The 19487-nt window shown below is 45.7% G+C and overlaps 3 gene segments (V, D, J or C); all 3 read left to right on the top strand.

Moving 5' to 3' along the window:
* The first annotated feature begins 5234 nt into the window (after positions 1-5234).
* LOC132584195 (Ig heavy chain V region 3-like) lies at positions 5235-5713 on the top strand. The segment is given in 2 exon segments: positions 5235-5304; positions 5391-5713. Coding segments are annotated over 2 exon segments (369 nt in total).
* A 4344-nt stretch (positions 5714-10057) lies between these two features.
* Positions 10058-10561, top strand: LOC132584194 (immunoglobulin heavy variable 3-7-like). The segment is given in 2 exon segments: positions 10058-10143; positions 10233-10561. Coding segments are annotated over 2 exon segments (375 nt in total).
* Positions 10562-18223: 7662 nt separating this feature from the next.
* On the top strand, positions 18224-19102 carry LOC132584545 (immunoglobulin heavy variable 3-30-3-like). The segment is given in 2 exon segments: positions 18224-18328; positions 18768-19102. Coding segments are annotated over 2 exon segments (381 nt in total).
* The last annotated feature ends 385 nt before the right edge of the window (positions 19103-19487 follow it).

The following is a 19487-nucleotide window of genomic DNA, read 5'->3' as shown; positions in this document are numbered from 1 at the left end:
CATCAATATTCCTTACCCAACTGTTGACCATCATCAGGGGATTTTTTCCCCCAGTGCATGACTTTAAAGATTTGCCCATTCATGTGAAGAAAATTGGCCTTCAAGTTGTGAAAGGCTGCGCCTATACCAAACTGATACATCCCATCTCTTATCTATACTCCAAAGTGGAGATCCTGCCATTAACTTTATCACAAAAATTGCATCTCAGAGAATACTCAGAGAATTGGACATTATGATTGTCACTTTTTTTTGGGGGGGGATGGCAGGGAGGGGGATTGATCTGGACATTTCCACACACGCCCCAAAGCAGCCATGTGTATGAAAGCTTGCGTTTTGAATAAAACTTTGTTTGTCTTAAAGGTGCTACTGGACTGGGACTATTCTATTGAAAAAAATCGGTTTGTCTAAAATTATTTCTCTCCTCTTTCAGAAGGGGGCAGCAGACTCATTCAATAGCAACATTCAAGTGCAGGCGCGGCAAAGGCATTCTTGTTTGAAGGGAAACAAATACAAATAAACAGGGCTTTTTTTTTAGGAGAAACACACAGGAACATCGCTCTGGCTGGCTTAGCCCCCGGGGATATGGCCTAATATGCAAATGAGTTCCTGTTGGGCTTTTCCCACAAAAAAGCCTATTGTGAATCAATGGTGACATCAAGGGTGTGTGGCCTAATAGGCAAATGAGTTACTGCTGGGCTTTTCCCACCCAAAAAGGCCTTTTGTTAATCTATCGTGACATCAAGGGTGTGTGGCCTAATATGCAAATGAGTTCCTGCTGGGCTTTTTCCACAAAAAAGCCTTTTGTGAATCAATGGTGACATCAAGGGTGCATGGCCTAATATGCAAATGAGTTCCTGCTGGGCTTTTCCCACAAAAAAGCCTTTTGTGAATCAATGGTGGCATCAAGGATGTGTGGCCTAATATGCAAATGAGTTCCTGCTGGGGTTTTCCCACCAAAAAAAGCCTTTTGTGAATCAATGGTGACATCAAGGGTGTGTAGCGTAATATGCAAGTGAGTTCCTGCTGGGCTTTTTCTACTAAAAAAAGCCCTGCAAATAAATGTAATTGATATAAAAAAGCATGAGGTTTTCCCCCATGCACACATAAAATGGGAAAATCCAGGTAATCCACCATGATAGCACCTAGACCCAACAACTGAACAAGGCCCATATGTACAGTTGCAGTGTATAGAGATAGCAAGCATTGAAACCCCACCCCACCCCCCAAAAAATGTGGATGAACTCTTTTTAAAGGAACAGAGATTAGAGGCATCCAGAGACCCAGGTGGGTGGAATACACGGCCCAGGCTAGCTAGCTTGAAGCACCACAGTGATTTTGAGGCAAATCACACAGGACAAACACATCAGCGATGACTCCTGAAATGGTTTGCATCGGAAGCACTTTCTGTCCCTCCCTCTCTCCTCAATCCCAATAGCTTTTCTGTTGGCAAGCAAACTTGCCAAGGAAGTCAGGAGTAAGACCTGCCCTCAGCTCTGCTACTCATACCCTCTTTATACTCCTTGTGTTGCCAGAGATGCAAATCTCTCTGAGATGGAAGAGCACCCCTTCAAAAGGAAACCACTCACATTTCAGAACTCCACTTTTACCCCAGAATCTAGAGTCATCCTTCCTGCCAAGCTAGGGTATTCTGTTATCAACAGCATGACATTAATTCTATGCCTTGTCTGTTTCTTGGTCACCATTTCAAAAGGTAAGCGAGTATTCTGTGGAGAGTTCAGATATATTGACTTATGAACATATGAAACTGCCTTCTACTGAATCAGACCCTCGGTCCATCAAAGTGAGCATTGTCCACTCAGAGTAGCAGAGGCTCTCCAGGGTCTCAAGCTGAGATTTTTCATGCCTATTTGCTTGGACCCTTTTTAGTTGGAGATGCCAGGGAATAAACCTTCTGCTTACCAAGCAGATGTTCTACCACTGAGCCACAGTCCCTCCCTGTCTCCTTTGATAGATTCTGGTGTTTTAAGATGCTCTCAATGCATTGCAATGTTCTCTTTTTCCCAGGGGTCTCTTCAGACACTCTGCTGACTTCATCTGGACCAAGAATTGTGAGACCTGGAGAGACTTTCAGCCTGCTCTGCCAAGTGACAGGCGTCTCCATCTCTAGCTCTAGCTATGTTTGGGATTGGATCCGTCAGCCTCCTGGGAAAGGCCTGGAATGGATTGCAGAAATATACCCCAATGATGGCAGAAAGTGGTACAGCCCTTCTCTCCAAAGCCGTACGTCAATCTCTGCAGACACGTCTGCAAACCAATTTTCCCTCCAGCTGAACTCTGTGACAGCTGTCGACTCTGCTGTGTACTTCTGTGCCCGAAGGGCACAGTGAGACAACGCCTATTGGAGCTGCGTCAAAAAGAGGAACACACATTTCTCATTCCATTCAATGTTTCTAAGTATGAAGGTCTGCATCCAAGAGCAATGCTAGACCACATGAACGTGCAATGGAGCCATGTACTGCCTCACGACTGGTTTACAGAAACTTCAAGGCCATTCTTGCCATTCGAGGCTATAAGTCACCTGAAGATTGGGGACTCTTAACCTGTTCCTTTCCCTTGAGTTCCCCCACCACCACCCTAGTCTATTCTCGATAGGTTCATTCTCATTATTTCACTTCTCTTCCAGCAGGGGGCAGCAAATTCATTCAATAGTGGAATTCATGTGCAGGCAGGGCAAAGACATTCTTGTGTATGAGGAGCAAAAACAAATCTCTTTGATGCTATTAAATATATATATATATATATATTTTGGGGGGGGGAGTTTTAAATAAAATGGAAAAGTTCACAATTGTTTTGAGGTCACATTTTGGAGAGGGACGGTGGCTCAGTGGTAGAGCATCTGCTTGGGAAGCAGAAGGTCCCAGGTTCAATCCCCGGCATCTCCAACTATAAAAAGGGTCCAGGCAAATAGGTGTGAACAACCTCAGCTTGAGACCCTGGAGAGCCGCTGCCAGTCAGGTGAGGGACGGTGGCTCAGTGACAGAGCATCTGCTTGGTAAGCAGAAGGACCCAGGTTCAATCCTCGGCATCTCCAACTAAAATGGGTTCAGGTAAATAGGTGTGAACAACCTCAGCTTGAGACCCTGGAGAGCCGCTGCCAGTCTGAGTAGACAATACTGACTTTGATGAACCCAGGGTCTGATTCAGTATAAGGCAGCTTCATATGTTCATATGTTCACAAAAGGACAAACACACCAGCATTGATACACAGAATCACTGAATCATAGAGTTGGAAGGGACCTTCTAGTTCAACCCCATATGCAATGCAGGGAATTTACAAATACCTCCCCCCATGCCCCCTGCTTCATGCCCAGAAGATGACAATCCCCCCCACCCCCCCAAAAAAAACCCTTCAGGATCCCTGGCCAAACTGGCCTGGAGAAAAAGTGCTACGTGACCCCCAAAGAGGTGATCAGCATCTCCCTGAACATGTAAGAAAGGAGCACATGAACTAGCTGGCATCAGAATTATTTTCTTTCCCTCCATCTATCCTCAATTTCAACATCTGAATTTGAAGCCAGGCAAAATCCCTCTTCTGTCTTCAGCAACTATGCCAGTTGACTGAGCTGCACACACACACACACACACAATGTTGGGATTTTCACAAGAGGTATTGTGTTCGGATTTGCATAAGAGAAAGTTCTGGTGTGTAATCTTTGATACACGTGGACAGTGCTCCCCACCCCCCAGGGGAATGTGCTGAAATGGAGTTCTGGAGCCTCTTTGTGAAAACAAAATCAGTCCCCTCAAAAAGTTTAACTGTTCATGAGGGATGACTGGATGGCCATCTGACAGCAATGTGAATCCTATAAATCTAGGAGGAGGGATTTGTCAATGTCCTGCATTGTGCACGGGATTGGACTAGATGACCCTGAAGGTCCCTTCCAACTCTATGATTCTGAGACACGCATGTTTTTCTCTTTCATTTCCCTGTAGAGAATTCTGGCACTGCTTTTTCTATGGAAAAAAAATGAAGAAGCGGAACATTGTGCCTAAAATGAAGGGAACTAGAACAACTTGGCCCAGGTTATCTCCAGACTCCGTCCCCAACTGTAGGAAACTACAGTTGCTTGGCAATACAGACAGGGAAGCTGGATGATGCCCACCTCTTCAGAAAACAAAGGGGATATTAGAAGCTCCTGTTTTTATTTGTATTTTATTTCTTTTGCCTACCCCAGGTTGCACCTCATAGAAGATTTCTTCACATGTACCAGTCATCTAAATTTATTTCCTTTTTTACCTCACAAAGGGGCAGACGTGAGATAAAGAGTACTACAGAATGTCATTGGCCTGATGTGTGATCTGTGATGCGCGGGAAGGGAAATAAAATGGGTACTCAAGCGAGACCGGTTGTGGTTTCAACTGTGAATGTAGTGGTTTCCTCAGATCTTTGCTTCAACAGAAGTAAGAAACAGAAGAAATACTTTAAGAAGATATTTTATTTATAGCCCGCCTATACTCTGAATCTCAGAGTCTCAGAATCTCACCTCCCTCCCCCACAACAGACACCTTGTGAGGTAAATAGGGCTAAGAGAGCTCTGACAGAAGCTGCCCTTTCAAGGACAACCTCTACAAGAGCTATAGCTGACCCATGGCCATTCCAGCAGCTGCAAGTAGAGGAACAAGAAATTAAAATATGGAATTCAGTGTTGAAAAACATACTGATGGCCACAAGCAGAGATGAGTTTAATAGAGGACTATGTAAATTCTTGCAGGATAAGACCATCTGTGGTTACTAACCATGGTAACTAATCATAGTCAGAGACAATAAACACCTCAGTACAAGTACTAGGAAGCAACATCAGGGAAAGGTATTAACCTCCCTGACTTTTTTCTGCATCGTAACTGGATGGCCAGAAAGGGTGCTAGATTAAATGTACCTATGGTCTGATCCGAGAAGGCTCTTCTTATGTTCTTAAGCAATTTATTTAGTGTTTGGTATTGTATGCTATTGTTAGGTAATTTATTTTTTTAATCTTCCTTCCCATTCTTTTACTCTGTCCTGTCATTTGCAATAGTATGGCAAGCAATGGTTCTTCTGGATCATGTGCGTGGAGTATGGACATGAAGATTATCATGGCCAGCAGGCTTCATTGTTACTCTTTTATAGTGGCTTGTATGTAAATGTAGGGACAGCTTCCTGTTTAAATCAGCCCCATGTCAGTCCTACAGATACCCAGACACACAATCTTCTGTGCCTCACAACTTCCTTGTCTATCTTTCAGTGAAATCAAAGGAAAATGATACGGTGGCTTCAAATTGTTTTCTTTTCAGCAACACTCAGAGGTAATTGTTGGCCATTCACACAAGGAAGACGGTTACATTGAGATATGCTTGCAAAGAAGGTCCTTTTAAAATGTCTTTCTTTCCAGGTGTCCTTTCTGAGGTCCAGCTGGTGGAATCCGGAGGAGATGTCAAGAGGCCCGGAGAATCCCTCCGCCTCTCCTGTCGGGGCTCTGGGTTCAAATTTGATGATTATGGCATGATCTGGGTGAGGCAGGCTCCTGGGAAGGGGCTGGAATGGATTGCACGGATATATACTGATGGGAGCAGGACATTTTATGCCAGTTCAGTCCAAGGGCGCTTCACCATCTCCAGGGACAATCCTTCCAACATGCTGTATCTGCAAATGGGCAGCCTGAAACACGAAGACACAGCTGTGTATTACTGTGCAAGACACACAGCGAAAGCATGAGAATATAAAGCCAGGCAAATACCCTCTTCTATTCTCGGCAGCTCTCCTGGTTGACTGAACTGCAGACAAACACTTTTTTAAAAAAATGGTGGGATCTTCACAGGAAACACTATATTTCGATTTTAGCGTCCTTTGTATAAGAGAGAGTTTTGGCGTGTGATCTTTGATAAACAGAGAAAGCAGAACATTGTCTCTTAAATGAAGGCAACTGGAACATCTTGGCCCGGGTTATCTCCTGACATACTCAGACATCCAACCCTTGCTATCTGCTTGGGAAACTACAGTCGCTTGGCGGCAGATTGGAACATGTCCATGAGTTTCAAAAACAAAGTAAATTTCAGAACCTCCCTGAACTATCACAGCCAGTATGGCATTATAGTTAGATTGTACCGCTTTGATCCAAGAGACCACGTTTCAAATCCCACCTAGGTCTCAGAGGGCTGATGGTTTTGTGCCGTTCACAGCCCCTCTCCCTTACTTACCACGCAGAGTTGCTGTTGGGTCAATGGAGACCAGGAAAAAATGTCATCTTGTTTGAGTCTCCATTGGGGAGGAGATGGAGTATAGCATTTCTTAGGAATTGAATTTTGCCTACCACTTATCAACAAAAGATGATTGAGAACAGAGTGAGCAATGGGGTTGGAGAGTGGAGCATGCAGGAGTGAAATTCCTAGTCTCTCTCTCTCTCTCCCCATCTATCTATCTATCTATCTATCTATCTATCTATCTATCTATCTATCTATCTATCTATCTATCTATCTATCTATCTATCTATCTATCTATCTATCTATCTCTTCATCATCATCTATCAACCAATCTTCCATGAATCTATCAGTCATGTCTCTCTCTTCCTTCTTCTTCTTCGCCACCGCCACTGTCGTCGTCATCATCATCAACAAAAATGTCAGCAACCAAATATACGGCTACTGCAGTGACACAGATTTACTCAACACAAACTGGATTAACAACCCTCAATATGATCCAATCACATCAGGACTTCACTTGTCATCTGATCACAAGGACTGAGCCCCTACAGAGCATCTGGTGATGGCATTTGTATTGAAGTTCTCTGCATGCCTCATTTTAGATGCTTAGGCAGGAAACTTTCCAACATTGAACATGTTAGCAAAAAAAGTTCAGTTTGTTTCCCCCTAGATATTTCCTATCATGCATGGAATGTTTGCCTGTTTCTATAGTGAATGTATTCATGGGTCTTTTAGCCATCAAGATACTCTCTTTGTGAATGTGGAAGCTCTATTTTTTTTCTCTCTCTTATCATTCTTGATTGTGATCTTGAGTTCCGTAAGCGATGTGCATTTCTCATCAAAAAGAATCTTCAAGTTTTTCCTTGTAGATGAGATAGGGAAAACCATGTGAACAATCGCTAAAAGTTTCAAAAGGAACAGAGACTTCAAGACCGTCTTCACCACTTGAGCTTAGAATCAACCTTAGAAGTTTGGGGGCTCTTGGCCTTTTCCTTTCCCATATGTCACCCTGTATCCATTCTCATTTGGTAAAGCATTGCTGATTTTTTTTTTTTAATGCCAAGGGTGCAATCATCTAAACACTCTTTCCTGGAAGCAGCTAACATTTAATAATAATAATGATGATGATGATGATAAATCAGACTAACAAAAATATGCGCATAATCCTCAACAAAACATCATTTATGATCCATGTTGTATGTGACAAATCGTGATGACTTCCGCCATATACAATAAGCACCGTACATCTAGCCATTCTATAATAGCTTAGAGATCCCCTGACCTGGCTCCCTGTACACACAAGATTCGAGAATTATTGTTTTCAGGCACTGCACAGCTAGATGCTGCTCACAAGAATAGCATGTGGGAAGATGGACTTCCGTCTTCCGTCCCATGTCAGATTTGAGAGTCTAAACAGCAGTGTGTGTGGGGGGGCCCCTATTTGTCCTGTTGTCGAGCTTCACATATTGCATGTAGTACACTTGGGGGGAGGGTCCACAGTCAGGTAAACAGGGCCTCCCCATGGCCATTCGGGGTAGGTCTGCTAATCAGGAGTTTTAACTGATTTCCAGACTGCATAGAAGAAGAAGAAGAATTGCAGATGTATACCCCGCCCTTCTCACTGAATCAGAGACTCAGAGCGGCTCGCAATCTCCTATATCTTCTCCCCCCACAACAGACACCCTGTGAGGTGGGTGGAGCTGAGGGGGCTCTTTCAGAAGCTGCCCTTTCAAGGACAACTCCTGCGAGTGCAATGACTAACCCAAGACCATTCCAGCAGGTGCAAGTGGAGGAGCGTGGAATCAAGCCCTGTTCTCCCAGATAAGAGTCCTCACACTTAACCACTACACCAAACTGGGTCTCTCCAGTTTCCCTGGAGCAGGGTGTGTGGCAGATTTGGGTGGCAGATTCTGTGGCATCACGTCTCTTCTGAGCTCCCTCCCCTCCTCAAATCCACCTTCCCCAGGTGTGACACTGGAGGCTCAACCCATGAATACTCGGAAGTGATATCACCCTACTGGCTCATCCTAGAGCAACATGCTGGTGCAGTGATGTTGCTTTCTGATATCTGCTGGAAGTGCTGTGCGTTCATCTTTATATAACATTTTAAAAGGTGTTTTTGTTTGTGTTTGAAGTGGTGGATGAGTTTAGATATATCTTCTTTTACGTCCATTTCAGATAAAAGGCTCAGAAAAGTTGACACCAGTAGAATAAGAGGAAGACCCAGCTTGAGGCAGATTGACTCAGTAAAGGAAGAAGAAGAAGAAGAAGAAGAGGAGGAGGAGGAGGAGGAGCTTGGATTTATACCTCACCCTTCACTACCCAAAGGAGTCTCAGAGAGGCTCACAATCTCCTTCCCCTTCCCCTTCCCACAACAGACACCCTGTGAGGTAAGTGCATCTGAGAGAGCTCTGACAGAACTGCTCTTGAGCAGAACAGCCATGAGAGAACTTGCAACTGACCCAAGGTCACATCAGCAGGTGCACGTGGAGGAGAGGGGAATCAAACCCGGTTCTCCCAGATTAGAGACTGTGCACTTAATCACTACACCATACCAGCCTTCGGTTTGAAAGAAGGACATTGGGGGGGTCATCAGTTCCTAAGATCACCCTAAGCAACATCATGGCAGTGGGGTTGAAGCCTTTTCACTATCACCATTACTAGGGGTGAATCCATTGCAGCCAGGGAAAGAGTTGAGAGACGAATCTAGCAGAGGGGATCTTTCTCTGCTTTCTTGTTCCCCAAGCAGTTTATCAGTTGTCCTGAAATCCTTTTCAGAATATTAGGAGATCCTTGCTGGCAAAACATGGGACACTGCAGGCAATAATATATATATTTTTTAATTTATAATAATAATAATAATAATAATACATTTTAATTTATATCCCGCCCTCCCCTCCAAGGCAGGCTCAGGGCGGCTTACAAGACATAATACATCGGAAAATGATACCATAAAATTCAAACAATTAACAATTAAAATACAATTAAATATAAACAACATTTAAGTTAATAATATAAAACCACAATATAACATAAGATGGTGCTGCAGTCTTGATGTGCGTATAAACATAGTTTTGATGATGATGATGCAATGGTTCCACCTTAAAAGTCCAGCTGACAGAGGACGGTTTTGCAAGCCCGACGGAACTGATTAAGGTTCCATATGGCCTGCACTTCCTCTGGTAGCTGTTTCCACCAGTGGGGTTCTGTTATCGAGAAGGCCTGCTCCCTTGTCGCTTTTAATTTGGCCTCTTTTGGCTCAGGGATTTTCAACAGATTTTGTGAGCTGGAGCGCAGTACTCTCTGGGGAACATATGGGGAGAGACGGTCCCTAAGGTAGGCAGGTCCTTGGCCATATGAAACAAATCAGAGCAAATAACCTCTTTCCTTCCCCCCACACTTAAAGTTTGCATCAGCTGAGGGAACAGAAAAAGGGAATTTTATCTGTTTCCCCTTCATTGCTGCAGCACTGTAACCTGTGGTAAATTTTGCTCATGACCGTCTGCTCATGCCGTTTGCTCATGACCGTCTAATTAGTTACCCCCCCCTCAAAAAAAAAGGAGATCCCATAAGCCATTCCTACCATTACTGCTGGTATGTTTTATTTTTAAATAATTTAGATGGTAAATCTGCCTTTCTGTCGCATTATTTACAGCCATAATTCCTGTCCTATTGATTGTCACAATACAAAAAGCATAGATTCTTCCAAATCATTGGCACTGTGAAGGTAGAAGGAAGTTACGGTATTGCTGAAGGGCTTTTATGCTGAGGTGTATGTAAATTTAGGGGCAGCTTCCTGTTTAAATCATCTCTATGTCATTAGCAGGGACACCAAAAGACCCAGCTGTGTGCACCAGATAACTTCTAGCCCATCATTTCCCTCAAAGACTCAGAAGAAAATGACACTGTGGCTTCCATTTCTTTTCTTTTTGGCAATATTCAGAGGTAAGTTTTTGTTCTCTGAAAGGCAGGATACAGTTGCATTGAAAGCCTAAAATCTGAATCAGATCTCTTTGCAATGTCTTTCTTTCCAGGAGTCCTTTCAGAGGTCCAGCTGGTGGAATCTGGAGGAGAGGTCAAAAGACCTGGAGAGTCCCTCCGCCTCTCCTGTCGAGCCTCCGGGTTCACCTTCAGCAACTACTGGATGGAGTGGGTGAGACAGGCTCCTGGGAAAGGGCTTGAATGGGTGGCAGATATAAACCCTGGTGGAAGTACCCTACGCTATGCCGGCTCGGTGCGAGGACGTTTCACCATCTCCAGGGACAACCCTTCCAGCAGGCTGTATCTGCAAATGGGCAGCCTGAAACTTGAAGACACGGCCGTGTATTACTGTGCAAGACACAGTGAGAGGAAGCGGCTGTGAAGCCGGGCAAAAACCCTTCTCAGACTCTGGCAGCTCTCCAGCATTGAGTAAGCAGAAAGAGGTGAATGAGGAAATTAAATCATACCAGCGTACGCCCTCGAGAATAAAATTGATTCCACTTTATTTCATTGATCTGAAATGATCAAACTGTGAAAGTCTGTGTCTATACCAAACTGAAGCATCCAGTTTGTTACCTATGCTCCAAAGTAGGGATTCTGCCATTGCTTTTATCGTAACAACGGCTTCTTCTTCTTTTGTAGCAGGAACTCCTTTGCATATTAGGCCACACACCCCTGATGTAGCCAATCCTCCTGGAGCTTACCATAGGCCCTATATTAAAAGCCCTGTAAGCTCTTGGAGGATTGGCAACATTGGAGGGGTGACCTAATATGCAAAGGAGTTCTTGTTACAAAAAAAGCACTGATCATAACAATTACATGTCAGAGGATATTGTATTCTTTAGAAACTTGAATCATACAATTTTGGAAAAACAGAGGAAAATGGAACTGCCAATTTTCACAAATGCCCAACTGCAGCCACACAAATAGTAGAAAAATCTGCTCAACTGAAATGATTTTGCTTCTCCTCCAGCAGGGGGCAGCAAATTCATTCAATAGTAATGTTCATGTGTCAGCATGGCAAAGTCATAATCATTTTTAGGGAAACAAATACTAATAAATGCCTTTGGTAGTATATACATATACATTTTTTTTTTCAAATAAAATGGGAAACTTCAGGGAACCTACCCTGGTAGCATCTAGACCCAACAACAGAGCCAGGCCCAAATGTACAGTTATGATTCATACAGATATCAAGTGAAGAAAGAGAGAAAGAGAGAAAGAAAGAGAGAAAGAGAGAAAGAAAGAGGGAAAGAAAGAGAGAAAGAGAGAAAGAGAGAAAGAGAGAAAGAAAGAAAGAAAGAAAGAAAGAAAGAAAGAAAGAAAGAAAGAAAGAAAGAAAGAAAGAAAGAAAGAAAGAAAGAAAGAAAGAAAGAGTGCGAGAACTCTTTTCAAAGGGACATAAATGGGAGGCATTCAGAGACTCGGGTGGATATGACACATGGGTTACATTAACTCACAGCATCACAGTGGTTTTGAGGCAAGTCACAAAGAATGAATGCTCAGGCACTAACTCCTGAAACAGCCATAAGAACATAAGTGAAGCCATGTTGGATCAGGCCAATGGCCCATCCAGTCCAACACTCTGTGTCACACAGTGGCCAAAAACCCAGGTGCCATCAGGAGGTCCACCAGTGGGGCCAGGACACTAGAAGTCCTCCCACTGTGCCCCCCCCCAAGCACCAAGAATACAGAGCATCATTGTCCCAGACATAAGAACATAAGAGAAGCCATCTTGGATCAAGTCAGTGGCCCATCCAGTCCAACACTCTCTGTCATACAGTGGCCAAAAACCCAGGTGCCATCAGGAGGTCCACCAGTGGAGCCAGGACACTGGAAGCCCTCCCACTGTGCCTCCCCCCAAGCACCAAGAATACAGAGCATCACTGCCCCAGACAGAGAGTTCCATCAATATGCTAATAGCCACTGATGGACCTCTGCTCCAGATGTTTATCCAATCCCCTCTTGAAGCTGGCTATGCTTGTAGCTGCCAAGACCTCCTTTAGCAGTGAATTCCAATGAGAAGCATTTTCTGTCCTTCCCTCCATCCTCAGTCACAACACCTATTCTGTCAGCAGGCACAACTGCTAAGGAAACCAGGAGTAAATCCTGCCCTCGGCTCTGATACTCACACCTCCTTATACTTCACGTGTTACCAGAGGATGGAGTCATGCAAATCTCTTATGGATGGCCTCACATTTAGGAACCCCCACTTCCTCCCTCATTGCCAGGGTCACTCTTCCTGCCAAGCTGGGACCTTCCATTATCAACACTATGACCTTAAACCTATGCTTCATGTGTTTCTTGGTCTCCATTCCAAGATGTAAGCAAATATTCCGTGGAGAGTTCAGATACATTGGTTGTGTGGAATCTCTTATTATACGATGCTCTCAATGCATTGCAATGTTCTCTCTTTCCCAGGGGTCTTTTCAGACACTCAGCTGACTTCCTCTGGACCAGGAACGGTGAGACCCAGAGAGACTCTCAGCCTCCTCTGCCAAGTGAAAGGAGTCTCCATCTCTAGTTCCAGCTATGCTTGGAACTGGATCCGTCAGCCTCCTGGGAAAGGCCTGGACTGGGTTGCAAGAATATTCCCCTACGATGGCAGAAAGTGGTACAACCCTTCTCTCCAAAGTCGTACGATCATTTCTGCAGACACGTCCGCAAACCAATTTTCCCTCCAGCTGAACTCAATGACAGCTGCCGACACAGCTGTGTACTTCTGTGCCCGAGATGCACTGTGGGACAAAGTCTGTTGGAGGTACATCAAAAAGAGGAACACACAGTTCTCATTCCACTCAGAGCATCCAAGAATTAATTTCAGTATCAAAGAAGAAGAAGATATTGGATTTATATCCCGCCCTCCACTCCGAAGAGTCTCAGAGCAGCTCACAATCTCCTTTACCTCCCCCCCCCCCACAACAGACACCCTGTGAGGTAGATGAAGATATTGGATTTATATCCCACCCTTCACTCCGAAGAGTTTCAGAGCGGCTCACAATCTCCTTTACCTTCCTCCCCCCCAACAGACACCCTGTGAGGTAGATGAAGATATTGGATTTATATCCCGCCCTCCACTCTGAAGAGTCTCAGAGCGGCTCACAATCTCCTTTCCCTTCCTCCCCCACAACAGACACCCTGTGAGGTAGATGAAGATATTGGATTTATATCCCGCCCTCCACTCTGAAGAGTCTCAGAGCGGCTCACAATCTCCTTTCCCTTCCTCCCCCACAACAGACACCCTGTGAGGTAGATGAAGATATTGGATTTATATCCTGCCCTCCACTCCGAAGAGTCTCAGAGCGGCTCACAATCTCCTTTACCTTCCTCCCCCACAACAGACACCCTGTGAGGTGGGTGGGGCTGGAGAGGGCTCTCACAGCAGCTGCCCTTTCAAGGACAACCTCTGCCAGAGCTATGGCTGACCCAAGGCCATGCCAGCAGGTGCAAGTGGAGGAGTGGGGAATCAAACCCGGTTCTCCCAGATAAGAGTCTGCACACTTAACCACTACACCAAACTGGCTCTCCAGAAGGTTGTTAGGACACATAAAACTTCAACGTAGGTGTGCAGCCGAGTCCAGCACTGCCTCACAACTGGTTAGCATCAAAATGTCAGTCTCCGTTCAGATAACCACCACACCACACACACACACACACACACACACACACGTTCAGAATTCTGCTGCTGCATTTGAAAAGAGAGGACAATAGCCCTGGAGGTTAGTTCATGAAATGGTTTCCTTGCTTCTTCTCTAAATAATGCAGCAGCAGGTGATGATTCAGTAGCAGGTTTGGCTTTGTTTTAAAGTAAGATCTGATTCTATAGATTCCACAAACTCAGGGCTTCTTTTTGTAGCAATAACTCCTTTGCATATTAGGCCACACACCCCTGATGCACCCCATCCTTCTGGAGCTTACAGGGCTCTTAGTACAGGGCCTGTTGTAAAATCCAGGAGAATTGGCTAAATCAGGGGATGTGGCCTAATATGCAAAGGAGTTCCTGCTATAAACAAACAAACAAACAAAAAAGCCCTGGGCAGCCTGAATTAGCCAGTTCTGATCATCAGGGCCTTTTTCGTAGCAGGAGCTCCTTTGCCTATTAGGCCACACACCCCTGATGTAGCCAGTCCTCCTGGAGCTTGGAATTCTAGCAGGGGCTCCCTTGCCTATTAGGCCACACACCCCTGATGTAGCCAATCCTCCAAGAGCTTGGAATTCTAGCAGGGGCTCCTTTGCCTATTAGGCCACACACCCCTGATGTAGCCAATCCTCCTGGAGCTTGGAATTCTAGCAGGGGCTCCTTTGCCTATTAGGCCACACACCCCTGATGTAGCCAGTCCTCCAAGAGCTTGGAATTCTAGCTAGGGCTCCTTTGCATATTAGGCCACACACCCCTGATGTAGCCAGTCCTTCAAGAGCTTGGAATTCTAGCAGGGGCTCCTTTGCCTATTAGGCCACACACCCCTGATGTAGCCAATCCTCCTGGAGCTTGGAATTCTAGCAGGGGCTCCTTTGCATATTAGGCCACACACTCCTGATGTAGCCAATCCTCCTGGAGCTTGGAATTCTAGCAGAGGCTCCTTTGCATATTAGGCCACACACCCCTGATGTAGCCAATCCTCCTGGAGCTTGGAATTCTAGCAGAGGCTCCTTTGCATATTAGGCCACACACCCCTGATGTAGCCAATCCTCCAAGAGCTTGGAATTCTAGCAGGGGCTCCTTTGCATATTAGGCCACACACTCCTGATGTAGCCAATCCTCCTGGAGCTTGGAATTCTAGCAGAGGCTCCTTTGCATATTAGGCCACACACTCCTGATGTAGCCAATCCTCCAAGAGCTTGGAATTCTAGCAGGGGCTCCTTTGCATATTAGGCCACACACCCCTGATGTAGCCAATCCTCCTGGAGCTTGGAATTCTAGCAGAGGCTCCTTTGCATATTAGGCCACACACCCCTGATGTAGCCAATCCTCCAAGAGCTTGGAATTCTAGCAGGGGCTCCTTTGCATATTAGGCCACACACTCCTGATGTAGCCAATCCTCCTGGAGCTTGGAATTCTAGCAGAGGCTCCTTTGCATATTAGGCCACACACCCCTGATGTAGCCAATCCTCCAAGAGCTTGGAATTCTAGCAGGGGCTCCTTTGCATATTAGGCCACACACTCCTGATGTAGCCAATCCTCCAAGAGCTTGGAATTCTAGCAGAGGCTCCTTTGCCTATTAGGCCACACACTCCTGATGTAGCCAATCCTCCTGGAGCTTGGAATTCTAGCAGGGGCTCCTTTGCCTATTAGGCCACACACCCCTGATGTAGCCAATCCTCCTAGGGTTGCCAATTCCCAGGTGGGGGCAGGGGATCCCCTGGTTTGGAGGCCCTCTCCCCGCTTTAGGGTCGTCAGAAAGAGGGGGGAGGGGAAGGAAATGTCTCTATTATTCCCTATGGAGATTTATTATCATAGAAAATAATGGATAATTGATCCGTGGGTATCTGGGGCTCTGGGGGGGCTGTTTTTTGAGGTAGAGGCACTAAACTTTCAGTACAGCAGCTAGTCCCTCTCCCCAAAATATCCCCCAAGTTTCAAAACGATTGGACCAGGGGGTCCAATTCTATATCCCCCAAAAGAAGGTGCCCCTATCCTTCATTATTTCCTATGGAAGGAAGGCATTGAAAAGGTGTGCTGTCCCTTTAAATGTGATGGCCAGAACTCCCTTTAGAGTTCAATTATGCTTATCACAGTCTTGATCTTGGCCCCACCCCTAATGTCTCCTGGCTCCACCACCAAAGTCTCCTGACTCCACCCCCAAAGTCCCCAGATATTTCTTAAATTGGATTTGGCAACCCTAAATCCTCCTGGAGCTTGGAATTCTAGCAGGGGCTCCTTTGCCTATTAGGCCGCACACCCCTGATGTAGCCAGTCCTCCAAGAGCTTGGAATTCTAGCAGGGGCTCCTTTGCCTATTAGGCCACACACCCCTGATGTAGCCAGTCCTCCAAGAGCTTGGAATTCTAGCAGGGGCTCCTTTGCATATTAGGCCACACACCCCTGATGTAGCCAATCCTCCTGGAGCTTGGAATTCTAGCAGGGGCTCCTTTGCCTATTAGGCCACACACCCCTGATGTAGCCAGTCCTCCAAGAGCTTGGAATTCTAGCAGGGGCTCCTTTGCATATTAGGCCACACACCTCTGATGTAGTCAATCCTCCTGGAGCTTGGAATTCTAGCAGGGGGTCCTTTGCCTATTAGGCCACACACCCCTGATGTAGCCAATCCTCCAAGAGCTTGGAATTCGAGCAGGGGCTCCTTTGCATATTAGGCCACACACCCCTGATGTAGCCAGTCCTCCAAGAGCTTGGAATTCTAGCAGGGGCTCCTTTGCATATTAGGCCACACACCCCTGATGTAGCCAATCCTCCTGGAGCTTGGAATTCTAGCAGTGGCTCCTTTGCCTATTAGGCCACACACCCCTGATGTAGCCAATCCTCCTGGAGCTTACAGGGCTCTTAGTATAGGTCCTACAGTAAGCTCCACAAGGTGATGCAGGAGGTGGTGGATACGCCTGGAACTCCTGCAGAGTACGCAAAGCAAACACCTCTCACCACCCATTGAAGAGCTGCAGGTTTTTGGTTTGTTTTGTTTGCAATGTTCTTACATTTCATCCTAGTCTTTCTGTAAGGAGTGGTGTGCTTTGCAATCCTCCCGACAACTCTGTGAGTGTTGAGATCAGGGGTCATTTGGTAGAAAAAGAGATGCTGAAGCTCATTGGCGCAACTCATTTGCATATGTCACACACCCCTGACATCATTTCAGCATCTACCTTTAAATGGTTCTTGAATTAGAATCGGTATCGTAAAATCTTACTCTCGTCATATTTTTAAAATTACTTTCTCCAATGTGGTCACAGGGGCATGATGATTTCCATCTATCTGCTTTATGTGTTTTGGTTATTTCCCCTTCTTTGTGTGTATGTGTGGGAAATATTAGGAAGTTGGTCAAATCTAAGAGTTCAGCAAAATTCTCACAGGGGGGTTGAACAATGGAGCCCAGAAGCACTTTATTTGGGGGGTGGGGGTGGTAGTAAAGGCAGCCCCATGGCGCAGAGTGGTAAAGCTGCAGTATTGCAGTCCTAAGCTCTGCTCATGACCTGAGTTCGATCCCCGGTGGAAGCTGGGTTTTCAGGTAGTTGGCTCAAGGTTGACTCAGCCTTCCATCCTTCTGAGGTCGGTCAAATGAGGACCCAGCTTGCTGGGGGGGAGGGAAGTGTAGATGACTGGGAAAGGCAATGGCAAACCACCCCGTAAAAAGTCTGCCGTGAAAACATTGGGCGTTTTCGCACTCACCTTAATCGGTAGCGACGCCCCTCTTCACCGCGCAGGATCTGCGCGGATTTCGCATTAATTGCCGCGGAGCACCCGGAAGAGCCGGAAAGTCCCGCGGCTTTTGCAGCGCAAATGGAAACCGCCAAAAACCAGTTTCCATTTGCGCCGCAAAAGCCGCGGGACTTTCCGGCTCTTCCGGGTGCTCCGCGGCAATTAGTGCGAAATCTGTGCAGATCCTGCGCGGTGAAGAGGGGCGTCGCTACCGATTAAGGTGAGTGCGAAAACGCCCATTGTGATGCGATGTCACCCCAGAGTTGGAAACGACTGGTGCTTGCACAGGGGACTACCTTTTTTAAAAAAATTAATAATAATAAAGTAAGAGCACAACAAAATTTAGACCTGCTGGAACTCCTCTCCTGTGAGCTCCTGCCAAAATGAGGTCTGGCTGAGAGAGAAACAGCAACTGTCCCAAGAACATACAGTAAGCTACATGGCTAAACACAAGCATGGGGGTTTCTTGCTAGTCAGAGACCACTATTGTCCCACTGTGGTTCTCTTTTTAAGTTCCCAAGTGAATCAGTGCAGTCAGTTGGGTGAGGGGGTATTTTATTAAAGTCCTTGGATGCTTTGTTTAAAGCAAAAAAAAAATATGCAAATCACATATTCCTTACTTCAACCCTGTGATTGGTTGGCTTGAAATAGGGTCGCAAGGCTAAGTAGTGAAGGAGCTGGAAATCTTCCCAGTGAAGAGGTGTCCCATTCCGTGAACAGACGCATCACCTGCACAACATGGCCTGGGGGTTACAAATCTTTCTAACAATTGCAATGCTTAGAGGTATTTCCCCCCCTCTGTTTTCCAGCATGACTCTTGTGTGCAAGGTACCTGTCTTCTCATCAGCCGGTGCTATAACTTGCTTCAATTCCGCAGGGCCTGTAAGATCGAGCCTTTCCAGATGGTCTTGAGCTAACGTCTCTATGCCTCTGGCAAGAGTGTTCGGTTTCCTTGGAGGTCCTTCGCAATAAGAATATTTTAAGATCACTGTTATTGTTATTATTATTATTATTATTATTGGCTGTAGTCTGCTGCATACGACACCTGTTTTATAGTACAGTATATGGTTATATTGATATGTAATTATGTTATTGCATTTATCGTCACAATTTTGACATTGTCGGAAGGCACTTTGAGCTGCTTTGGGAGGAGCGGGATAGAGAGGCACAGAAATAAAATAAATAAATAAATGACTCTCCATTCCATCGCGTGTCTCTTTCAGGCATCCAGATGCAAGTTCAGCTGGTGGAATCAGGAGGAGAGATCAAGAGACCTGGAGAATCGCTGCGCCTTTCCTGTAAAGGCTCCGGGTACGATTTTGGAAACTTTCAGATGTGCTGGATCCGACAGGCTCCCCAGAAAGGGCTGGAGTGGATTGCCTTCATCGATGTCACTACTATACGCTATGCAAACTCAGTAGAGGGCCGATTCACCATCTCCAGGGACAATTCCATCAGCACGGTCTACTTGCAAATGAGCAGTCTGAGAGAGGAAGACACGGCCCTCTACTATCTGTGCCAGATGTACACAGTGAGGGGAAAGCTATCCATGGATTGACAAGAACTCGAAAAGTGCAGGGGTGCTGTTTTTGTTCCTGCAACACAGGGGGCAGCAGAGACAAAGCTGTGGAAGGGAGAACCAAGAACAGATCCATCACACATGACTTGAAGCTCTACAAAACACCGGATCTCAGCAGGAAAACACGTCATAATATGGAATACTGTAACTGGTTCATTTATTTAAAAAGATGCATAAGGTCATATGCATCTATAGCAGAGGTGGCCAAACTGTGGCTCCGGAGTCACATGTGGCTCTTTCACACATATTGTGTGGCTCTTGAAGCCCTCACCACTCCATCGGCCAGCTTGGAGAAGGCATATATCTATTTAAAATCACTTCTCCAAGCCAAACCATGTAATGTAAAATGTAATGTAAAATTTTA

The sequence above is a fragment of the Heteronotia binoei genome, chromosome 15 (assembly GCF_032191835.1).
Source record: "Heteronotia binoei isolate CCM8104 ecotype False Entrance Well chromosome 15, APGP_CSIRO_Hbin_v1, whole genome shotgun sequence".
NCBI classification, from domain to species: Eukaryota; Metazoa; Chordata; class Lepidosauria; order Squamata; family Gekkonidae; genus Heteronotia; species Heteronotia binoei.
This window is presented reverse-complemented; position numbering and strand designations above follow the sequence as displayed.